At 50.8% G+C, this 11,595-nt stretch overlaps 1 protein-coding gene across 1 annotated transcript; it reads right to left on the bottom strand.

The window, feature by feature from the left end:
• Positions 1-903: 903 nt before the first annotated feature.
• On the bottom strand, positions 904-10,531 carry LOC103768529 (neutrophil cytosol factor 2-like; the record flags this gene model as incomplete). Its single annotated transcript, XM_008935670.1, has 11 exons — positions 904-962; positions 1,146-1,215; positions 1,343-1,345; positions 1,821-1,874; positions 3,516-3,657; positions 4,349-4,383; positions 4,950-5,009; positions 5,729-5,836; positions 6,891-7,025; positions 9,082-9,190; positions 10,449-10,531. Coding segments are annotated over 11 exons (858 nt in total), but the record flags the coding sequence as incomplete, so codon positions are not given.
• Positions 10,532-11,595: the final 1,064 nt, after the last annotated feature.

The raw sequence follows: 11,595 nt of genomic DNA, 5'->3' as shown, positions 1-11,595 counted from the left end.
ATCTCTATGACAGAACTAGAGATCTAGATCTAGAGATGTAGATCTCTATGATAGTTCTCTAGAGGTCCCTTCCAACCCCTAACATTCTGTAATTCTATGAACCCCTCAGCTTGGTGCTACCATGGGATGGCACAGCAGCAACAAAATGCTGATCTGAGTTTCAGAGGAGGTTCAGATTCAAAGCCTGGGATCAAATGTTTCTTCCATACCCCAGGAAACCTGTGGCTGGGTCCAATTGCACAGGTACCTCCCAGGCCCAAACCTCTATGAGCAGGGAGGGCCAAATTCCTCCAGCCAGCTGGAGAGGTGAAGCCAAACCCCCACACTCTCCTCCTGCCTTGCCCAAAGTGACAAAAAATAGCTCCAAAAGCCCTACAAAGATGGGTGGTAAGAAGAGAGCAGAGCAGATCCACAGCTGGCACTGCTAGAGAGGTGCTGTCCCCAAGTGGACACAGCAGCAATTCCAGCTCCATCGACGTGCATCTGAGGACATCATCCCAGGACACAGATATGAATGAGCTGTGGTACCCAGGCTGAGAGGGACAGAAAATGCCACACAGGAGCAGGGGGGGAGGGACAGCACGTACTTCAGTGACCACTCCCTTGCCAAACAGGCTGTAAAGTGTGTGCCTGAGAACTCTGCTGTGTTTGGGGCTCTTGCTCTTCGCTCCTAGGAGGGTAGCAAAAGGGCAGTGCCCTGGTAAGACTCAACCTTGTGCTGCCTCACAAAATTGCATGGTCATAAACTTGGGGATGGTGGAGGAAAGGTCTCATGGAAGCCTCTCTTTGGAATGGGAAAATGAGCAGAGGAACAGCTCAGGGATTTTGGAGGACCTGGCCAGTAATCCTGCATTTTCCATAGCCCTGAGGCTCTAGAAGTTTTGTCTTTTGAGACACCTTTACCTTTGAGTCCGTTTGGGCACCAGCATCATTTGCAGAGGCACTTTCTCCCCCAGGAGATTCTGCAGAACAAAACAAGGTCAGAGGAATGGCACTTGCACTGAACAGAGGCCCCTGGCAGCTCTTCTGCAACCTGCTAGTACACAGGCAGCCACAGCTCCACTGGGCAGCCAGGCTCCCCACGCACCCCAGAAGCAGAGGGGGGTTCACCTAACACCCACGAGGTCCCTGGCCTTGGGGACTACCTGGCTTCTCCTTCACCTGGAGTCGGCTGGGAGGCACCTGGGCAGGAGGGAGGGGAATCCCATTGCTGATCTGTAACAGAACGTCAGGAAGGGATGAGCAGGAGGCACCAGAGGCTGGGCAAGGCTGCTGTGCCTGACAGACTGCACAGCCAGTTATAAATGTCTGGGTCTAACCCTGGAGACAGCCAAGGGGACACCTTCTCATTAGGTGGCTGGATGAGGTGGAGCACTCAGGTGATGGTCTCTGAGCTCTCTTGGGTGGCAGGGCTGATGAGAGGTTTGGTGGGACACTCCCTTCACCTCCTGTCCCTTGCAGGGTTTGTGCTGGAGCAGAGGGAGGTTGCTCACACTGGGCAGAGAGCTCTCCCCACCACCCATCCACAAACCCAGCCAAACTTGGGCTGGTGACAGGGAGATATCCACAGAGCAAGATTTTGCTGTCAAGAGGTGTGATGTATATAAAAAAAAATTTGCATTTTTCCTGCTCTTAACTCTTCTGTTGCTCTTGTTCAAGAGCACTTAGTCTTCAGAACTTGGTCTCCACTCAAGGTGTCTTAGTGTTTCACTCTGTTTCTCTTACACTGTTGCTCCATACTGTAATCATCTCACAAATAAATGCCCCAAATCTATCTCCTGGTCCCTTCCTCGCCCCTGGCTGTGAGGATGTCAGCTCACCCCTTTATCCATCCTCGAGGCAGGCTCCAGGAGAGAGCTGGGGATGCGCAGCTTCTGCAGGACACAAAGCAGAGCACGGTGAGCCCCAGCCCCACCCACTGCCCCCCAGGCTGGCTCTGCCCTCACCAGCCCTGCCCCCCAGGCTGCCTCTGCCCTCACCAGCCCCCACCCCAACACAAAGGTGCCCAGGGCGGCACACGGTGGCCCTCAGGAATCGCTGACAACACCCAGGGGTCCTTTTGCACCTCATTCTGCTGAAAGCAGGGCTGCTGACTGAGTGCCTGGGATGTCACAGACCAAACACCCACCAAGCCCAACACCCTGCTCCTAAAGCTGCAGCAAGGATGTCGAGGGGCACGAGTCCAGCAGCATTGCTGTGTCTTCTGACTGCTGGAGAACTACTAACTTCAACTGACCTTTGTGAGTAATTATGCTTTTTCTTAATCCCAGTTTCTATTACTTTACTTTTTTGACTTTGAATTTCATCCAAGCAGTCAACCAGCACATCCAAATGTTTCTGTAACTGTTCATGGTTAGCTCCAGATGCTCCAGGCTGTGCTGAACGGTTTGTCTGTCTGCCATGGAACATGGTCACCTTAAGAAGCACTGTATCACTATCCCTGTTACTGTATCACCTAGAAATATGCTAAATATTCCTAATACCCTTTGAACCTTAGGTTCAGTTTTGGGCCCCTCACTCCAAGCAGGACATTAAGAAGCTTGAGCATGGCCAGCGAAGGGCAACAAAGCTGGGGAAGGGTCTAGAGCCCAAGTCTGGTGAGGAACAGATGAAGGACATGGGGGTGCTGAGCCTGGAGCAAAGGAGGCTCAGGGGAGACCTTCTGGCTCTGCACAGCTCCTGACAGGAGCCTGGAGCCAGATGGGGGTCGGGCTCTGCTCCCATGGAACAAGCGACAGGACAAGAGGAAGTGGGCTGAAGTTATGCCAGGGCAGGTTTAAGTTGGATATCAGGAAAAATCTCCTCCCTGAAAGGGTTGTAAAGCTCCAGCCCAGGCTGTCCAGGGAAGTGGTGGTCCCCATCCTTGGAGGGTGTAGTCATGGTGCTTAGGGACGTCATTTAGCAGTGTATGTGGTAGAGTTAGGTGAATGGTTGGACTTGATGACCTTAAAGGTCTTTTCTAACCTAAGCAATTCTATGATTTATCTGTTTCTATTCAATCTGTTTACACTGTAGTTCCCCAGTCTGCAGGACATTGCCAGATTCACTGCACTTTAATTCCTTAGGTCTCCTCTAGAGCCCTTTACAAAACCTACCTGCACAGCTGAAACCCTCCCAAAGCCCTCCTGAGCAGGAGCAGGACACAGCAGGCAAGGAGCAGCCTGTCTGCTCAGCTCTGTTAGAGCCCTCAGGCGACAAACACTGCTCTAACTGGTGGTCCTTGGTGAGGTCTGTTACCCTACACAGTCCCACAGTAGGATCCAGTATGGTGCAGAGCACAAAAAAAGATGCCTTTGTGGAGCTACAGAGGTGAATGGCACAAGCTGCTGGGAGCCCAGTGTCGGGGAGATCAGTGGTCTGTGGAATGGAGCTCCCCAACTCATCCTCAGCTCCGCAGGGCTACAGGCGGCTCCCCAAGGGCCGTGCTCAGAGGGCTGCAACAAGCTCCTGCTCAGAGGCAGGGCGGTGGTCTCTGCTGGTGGGGACGGGCTGGAGAGCCCCCCCGTTCCCCTCACCTGTCCATCGTGTATGGCTGTGGCCCAGCCATCCTCTCCTCTGGCCAGCACGAAGACCAAAGTGCCAGCTCTCAGCGGCAGCTCCTCCGCGCCCGCGGGGCAGCGAGGGGGCAGGAGGCGGCAGTAGCCCGACTCGCTGTCTCTGCAAAGAGAGGGTGACAGCACCTTTACCAGCCCTGGGGCTCTGCTGCTGGATGGCTTTGGCCCAGAACACTGCACTGAGCCAAACCAGCACATGCCAAAGTTTTGGGTGTTGGGAAATGCCGTCCTCCATTGCTACTCTTTGGTCCAGCTGGGAACAAAGGCACTTGGAAAACACTGATTTCCCAAATGCCCCATTTTCCCTGACTGACAGGCATTCCCCAGATCAAAGCAATTATTCCACTCAGCCCTGAAGCACTGCTAGTACAATATCACCAAAACAAAAAGACTGTCCTGTTTTTTGAACTAAGGCTGAACACACCATGGCTGGGGAGCCTTGTCCTGGGAACTAGGATGGGGCAGCTGAGCATCCTCTGCCATGGACCTGGGCAGGTCCCACAGCTCTCCCTGCTTCCCTTCCCCAGCCATGGTATGATCCATGCCTGTCTCCCAGGACTATTGAATCAACTCCTGCAATTGCCCTAAGATCCATGCATGAGAGATGCCACTGAACCACAGTGCCTTTTGCAGCCACACAAAGCTTTGAATGTTTGGCACTCACTCCACCCATGGTGAGAAGTGGGTGTGGATCCCACACTGTCTACAGACAAAGACATCAGAGAACAAACCAAGACCTTCTGAGCAGAAATAGTGAGAGGAGAGTTAAGACCAAGGTGGGACTGAATACTTACGGCAGAGCATCAGCACTGGGTTCATAGACCTGTTTCTGTGGGAGGAGTAACAACAAACATCTATTTATAACAGTACCTCAAGACAGCAACAGTGCCACCTTATCTACTGCCCCTCTGAACACCAGACTGTGGTATTTTGTCTTTACTTTTGACCATGTTTGTGATACTACAGCACCCAGGTAGAAGTCTGCTGCTCCACACCTTGCCTTTTCCCTCCCCCTTTATCCCATCAGGAGGTGAGTAACAAGATCTTTTCCCCTACCCTTGGTTCTAAGAAACTCACATTACAGTGCAAGGCAGCTGACAAGTTTACTAAAGTGCTGGGCAAATGTGTGTTGAGCACAGTGAAGTTTCCACTGCTGTTTTGACATGGCAAAGAGGAAAAAATGCATCTTCAAAGGCCTGGAGACTCACCCCACTGAGTCCCTTCTAGCCAACGCTGAAGCCCACCACTTGGCTCTGAACAGCCCCATGGATCTAGTCTGATATTGCACTGTGTTTTTCAGCAGTATGTTCTCACCCTGATGGTGTTGGGATCTGAGGCCCTACCTGGAGCTCCATGACAGCTCCACTCCTCCTTTCACAGCTTTGTCCTGCTCACCTGAAACCTGAGGGGCTCGAAGCCAATGTACTCATCGTTGGGAATGATGGACGAGATCACCTGCCAGAGGACAAAGTCATGACTGAGTCCAGGCTGGATGAAGAGACTCAAACTTCATGCAAGGTTAGCTACTCAGACCTATTTCCTTCTGATGTCCTAAGGTCAGGCATAGAGTCACACACACAAAAAGCAGAGGTGGATTTCTCAAAACAGCCTCAACTGCTTCTGTCCCTCTTTTCCAGTCTTCCCAAGGTCTCTTTAAAGTATGTGTATGAATGACTTTCCCTTTCCTTCATTCAGGTTGGAGCTCTCTGGCCTGTGGCACTTCTGCTGGCTGCACTGGTGGCAGAAGGGCTCACAGAAGTTCTCTCTGACTTGTGGTGCAGGATGTGACACAGCATTTGTCTCCAGGTGCCTGCCTGTCCCCCCGGGAATGTAGCAGTGAGCAGGAGCCTGCTGGAGGAATGTGCTCCTCTGGAAAATGTCACTGTCAGCACAAAGACAACCATGGGGTTCCCTACGTACCTGATCAGCTTTTTCAGAGTTTTAAGTGACTGGGAAAGTTTTTTAGCACCAAAGTACATTTTTTGAAGGAAGAGGTGGCAATTCTAACAAATCTTGGCTTCTGTGTCTCACATGCCTTGACTGGCTGCAAGCCCTGACAATCCTGCTCTTGGGTTTCCACCAGCACAGTGGCCAGCAGCAGTGCTCTCTGGAGATGTCAGAAGGTGATATTTTAATTTGCTTCCTGTTCATCTTAATGACTACGTGCCAGTTACCTTGGGTTTACCCAGGAAATCTTTTGAATCCAGCTGTTCAACTTCCTTCTTTCGTGGTCTGAAAAATTCCCCAAGAGGAACGTGCATGGGCTCTAAAACCAGGCAGTTCTAGGGAAACAGATAAGGGAAAGCCTTTGATTAATATTAAATGAAACAGAACAGCAGTAAAAAGCAAATCTAGCTTCCCCATGTGTGCAAGATCAGCTCCAGGAAGATGTTGAGGCAAAAATTTTGCCTATGAACTTGAAAAAGGTCACTGCTGTTAAAGAAGCACATGCAAACTAAGAGCTCAGCAGCCACTACCCAGTGCTGAGTCAAAGGCTAACACTGTTGGCATGGGAAGGGAGGGCAGTGGAGCAAGGTTTATTAAACAAATCTTCTAGGCAGTTCTATTTGACTTTAAATATTGTTTTTTTCTCTTCTGTTCAACCACTGAGTAGCATGCTAACAGCAAATACTAATAATACAGCAGTGCAAAGCATGAACATGATGCTAGAAGATCTGATCAGGTTTTTTGCAAAGTGATCATCTCTTTGAAGGGATACAAATGAGATAAGGAAGTACAGAGGTAGCAAAATAATGAACCTTCCAGGAAGAGTAAATCAGAGATTTGCATCTTGTTTCTGACCATAAAAGACTCTAACAGGAAACTATTATTTAGGACCAACTTTGGGAACACTTTTACAGTCTACGTAAGCTCTAAATGTGATGGTCATTAATATCTGAGCTGCCACCAACTGTTCCTGAGGCCAAAGGGACTCAAAAAAAGTCAGCCAGTGTCATGAGAAAGGAGACCCTCCAAATCTGCACTTGTAGGGGTTCTGCACTTAAACACTGCATAAGGCACCTTGTTTTACAGTACAAGTACAAACAGAACTAAGCTCCTGAAGAGCAGGGACTAGAGAGCAACCTCCCCAACCTGAGAGGTTACACCAACATTCTTCACTCTGCTGTGAAGACCTGAGGGTGATGGAGTTCCTTGATCAGCTGAAGCACTAGTTTGGTAGAGCATCCCATACAAATGGCTTACACTCTGTTACCAGGTGGCCAAGCAGGTGGGTAGACAAGAAAACCCAAACACACAACAACGGATACATTCTCCTCTTGTATTTCTTAACCAAAGCCCAGTGCACAGCCCCAGGAACTGGCAGAGGTGTCTTACCTGCACCCGCTCCAGGGCCAGGTCCAGGATTGCTGTTCTTCCTTCAGGTCTCCACACAACAGCCTTCTCCAGGGTGACTCTGGCCTCCTGCCACTGCTGGAGCTGGCACTGCACTGCTGCAGTGCTGTACAGCACCTGGAGTGGGCAAGGAGGGAGCAGAACTCAGGGGGCTGAGACCAAGCAGACACCCAACACGACTTACTGAACTCAGCCAAGAAACAGGGACCAGGCCCCGAAACACCAGAGACAGCACCAGCAGCAGCCTGCTCCCCAGGGGCCACAGGGAAGGGGCTCGGAGCAGCACAGCCAAAAAGCCTCCCCACAGAGTGGGAAGAGATGAAAGCTGTAGCTGCAGGCTGGCTCCTGGGCGTGCTGGGGCTGCCAGCCCTGCTCAAGGCAGGAGAGGCAATGGGGATGCCACCTGAAGATTTGATCCCATACAAGTCTTTTATCCTTCTTGCACCTGAAAGGCCATAGAGGATTTTCTTGTCTCTCTCTCTACAGGGAATGTTTTTTGCAGTGACTCCCTTTCAGTGCTAAGTAACTGAAACTGTTTCATGTTGCAGCAGGCTGTGACTGTGCCAAGGGTCAGCTGCAGCTTGCTGCCCTTCAGCAGCACATCAGGCTGCTCAGCAAAGTGACAAAGTGTGGGAGTATTCCAGGCACTGGGAAGCCTTGATCCATATGCTGAATTAAGAGTGGGAGACCTCATCCTGTCAGCAGGTGGAAGAGCCACCAGCCTACAAGGCAGGAGCGTGGCCTGAGAGGGATACCAGCTTTGTGGTACCTGGCTCCAAGCAGTGCCTGGGACAGAGGTGCAGCTCATGGGATGCTTCTCCTTTACTCCTAAATCATGACAGTAGAAGATTGTCATTGGGGGGTGGTGGGGAGCGACAATCCTGAACACTGACAGGAACTGCAGAGATGCTCCCTCTTGCAGAGGCAAGGCAGCAGCTCTCCCTCAGCTCACAAGAGCTACAGCCTCCCAAGAGGCAAATACTTGGGATTCTCAAGGCATAGAGCATGTCTCCCCAGAGAAGGGCAGATGCAGCAGGTGAGGGGCCGTGCATGGGGAAAGCTGATGGCACAGCTCTGCAGGATTATGTTTGTGCACTCTGAAAAAAGAGCTGCAGGTAGATGTAAGACTGAAGCACAGCTGAACTAGGATGCAGGTCGGGAGTGCCAGCACTGAGAGCTCACCTCCTGGCCATGCCTAGAGCAGGTGGAGTGAGGGGTGTCAGGGTAGCAACCTCCTCCGACGGCCTCGGGGCAGCTCTGCAGCCCTCAAAGGCAACCTACTCTTTCTAGGTGTGTGAGCTCAGACAGGGCAGTGCTGTGGCACAGAAACTGTTAAACCAAGGAGGCTTGGGTCATACCACAGATGCCAAGGATAGCTTCTTCCTGCCAGGCATAAGGTGCCTGAAAACTGGCCAAGACTGAATGACGGGTTTCTGGGCATGCTTGACTTGAGTTACACAATGACTCCTCACTCTCCCCAGGTAAGACTCTTTCCTGTAGCTGCTTTTCAGTCTGTGTGTGTGGACTGAGGACAGAAGATAAAACAGACCCTCACAGGTGTCTTTTACATCCCAAATGTGACAGTGAATTCAGACTTGGAGAATTTTTGAACAGGATGTGGCAGATTGACTCCATGTACCAGCCTAAGGGCTGCAGAGGGAAGTGTTAGAGGAGCAGAGCACAGCTCGCAGCCCAGAGGGGATGCTGAGACACAGAGGAATGCTAAAAACAGGTGCTACAGTTAGAAAGAGGATTTCACACACCCAGGTTTCTTATCGAGTCATCACAGTGGAGCAGCTTTTCCCCCCATTTTTTTCAACCTATTTCAGCTTCTAGAGCTGAGGAGTTCACAAAGCTCACGTGCATATTTACACACATTTGAGTATAAATATTACATGCACAGATAAGCTAAAACCCCCAATACACAGATTCCTGTGCATCTGCTCTGAACGATTTCATTTTCCAAGCTGCATCATTTGCTAAACCCTTCAGAGATGACATCTTTTTATGACTTTATGATTAAGTTCCTTTAAAAAAAAAAAGAGTGGAAGCAGAAATCTTCAACTGTTCCAGTGTCCTGTCTTGGGAAGCTCTCAGGTTACAAATGCCTGCTGCTGAGGAGCTGCTGAACACCCCCAGAGGGGAAGGACTGCTGAGACAGGGTGACTCTCACCTCCCATGCATAGAGGATGTACCTCAGCCCCAGCTGCTTGTAATCGATGAAGGGATTTTTTCTCAGGTGCCTGAAGGCCATTTGGTAGTCAGAGAGAGCTTCTTCATACCTACAATGCAGAGGTGACAGAAGAAACAGAGACTAAAAAAGCTGAAGGCTTTAATTAATAAGCTCAAAAATCAATCAATCAAACCCCCCCGTAATCTTCTCCACAGCCTGGATGAGGAGAGTTGCACCAGGATGTGTGTCAGCTTGTGACCTGAGAAAATTCCCTGTCCCCTCCTTGTTGGCAGTTGGTACAAAGTGAACCCGTGTGTCTCCTCTGGGATTATCTGCACTGTTTGACTGATTCAGCAGGTTTTGACACCTGAAATAGTTGCAATTCCAGGGACGAGAGAATGTAAAGAACAAAGACTGACAAAGCCGTGAGCCCCTTGCCCAGGCTGCTGCTGCAGTCTTGCCCCAGCAGATGGGAGAAGTGAGGGCTGGGAAGCCCCTGCTGATGCTGAGCAGTGAGGGCACACACATGGCCAGAGCAATGCAAGCAGAAATTCAGAGAAACTCGAAGGATAAGGAAGGAATCAGTCTGAATTTACACCAGCTATGCAACAGGCTCCCACTGAGGCTGCAGGTGAAGGGTGCAGGGAGGGCTGTGCAGCCACTACCCAACCAAGAGCCAGTGAGCACAGCCAAGAGAAGCTGCCTGGATGGATGTGGGTGGGTAGGTGGGAGCAGCAGCTGATGAGGGAAAGATCCATGGGGTGTGGAAATGTATGGAAAATAAGAGAAAAATAACAGGAAAGAGAATAGCTGAACTTTGAAGGGATCTGTAGCATCCTCCACCCACCTCCCTGAGCAGGATGTCACTGTGATTTAACCAGGGAAACAATGAGTGATCAATCCCACGACACTAGTGGAGCAATCCCAACATTAAATCACTGAGGCTGGGATCAGACACCATGGGCAGATTGCATTGTTAGGAGTGCCAGACTCACGGGTGCAATGTGGAGATACACAAAGCAGTGCAATTTTATTTTCTTCATTCCCAGAGAAAATCTGAATGGCAACATAACCTCCTGGTAGCCCTGCACACAGAGGCAGCTTCTTCCTCTGCCTGTACAGGACAGGAATGTCATGTATTAGCCAGCCCTGAGGCCCTGGAGTTGTGCAGCTCCTGTTGTGGAGTTCTCAGCCCTATCAGAGATAAGACTTGCTGACCTGTGACACGGTTTCAAGGCCAAACTGGACCTTATGAACTGTTTAAGAATGCTGCAAGCAGTGAATTTTAGTCACAGAATCGTTTAGGTTTAGGAATAAAGTATGACTGAAAAGAGAACACCAAAGACTCAGCCCTGTGCCTCGCTTACATTTCCAGCTGCAGATGCACAAAGCCCCTCTGGAAGAAGCCAACAGCCAGGGAGTTGTCCTTTGCTACCGTTTGATCGAATGCCTGAGGAGAAAAACAAACACAGCCCAAGGATCAGTCAGGATCTCTCCTGTCCTGGGCATGGGCACCCATCCAGCCACGTCCAAGCTGCCCCTGCAGGGGGTGCAGGAGCCAGCCCTGGGCTCCAGCTCCTCTGGACCAACAAGAGCAGGGCCACCACCCGGGCTGAGGGCTAGGAGACAGCTCCAAGCCACCCTTCAGGTCTTGGCTCTGGATAAGCTGAGCTTCAGGTTTTTATCCTTGCTTGGTGAAATGGGCTGGACATAAATGAACTCCACTGGCCACCTGGCCTCTTGTCATGGGAACACGGTGTCGCCTGGAGCAGAGCTTGCCCTGACAGTGGGCACTGGGACTAGCTAGCCTGGGGAAGGCTGTTTGAAGTACTTGAAAGGGTGCAAGGGAGAAAGCTGAAGGGCTTCACACAACACACCTGTCAGTCAGTACTTCTGGTCCAGTTTCACAGCTAAATACAGGCTGGTATTAGCAAAGCTGGTAGCAGTTCCTGGCTGATGGTTCAGAGTAGCACTGTGCTGGGAAAACTGTCTTAAAGTCCTTCTGAGTGAGCTGGGAGCTGTGCTCCTGCACTTACCCCTGCAGAGATGGGATGTAGACAACAAACTGAGCCTGAAACCTCAGACTTTCCTGATACTGCCTAGGCAGGGACAGCACTGCAGGGTGAAAATATGCTACAGGTCAGGGAGTGCCTGTGCCTCCTGGCGAGGTGGCTGCTGGCTTCCCCCATGACTCCCAGAGCACACCTTGCTTTAACAGCCTGCTTTACTGTGCTGTAAAGGAGAGAAAATAAACAGCCAACCACTGATCTACACGGAAGTATAGCTGAGCTTCTTCCCAGTCAGTGCCCATTCATGGGGGCTAGAAAGGGTCTCTTGGTTGTCTCTTCTAGCAACTGCTCTGCCCTGGCCCCTCCAGCACAGCCTGAACTCTTTTTTTATGCTATTTAAGAAGCATTTTATATGCATCTCATCCAGCAGACAGGCAGATGTGCAGACACGCTAGGTGCTGTAATAAAAAGGCTTTTCCACAGCACACTTGCCTGCCTGAACCAG

This window comes from Merops nubicus, unplaced genomic scaffold, assembly GCF_000691845.1.
Source record: "Merops nubicus isolate BGI_N331 unplaced genomic scaffold, ASM69184v1 scaffold8032, whole genome shotgun sequence".
NCBI lineage: Eukaryota > Metazoa > Chordata > Aves > Coraciiformes > Meropidae > Merops > Merops nubicus.
Note: the sequence above shows the minus strand (reverse complement) of the source record. Positions and strands in the feature narration are given on the sequence as shown.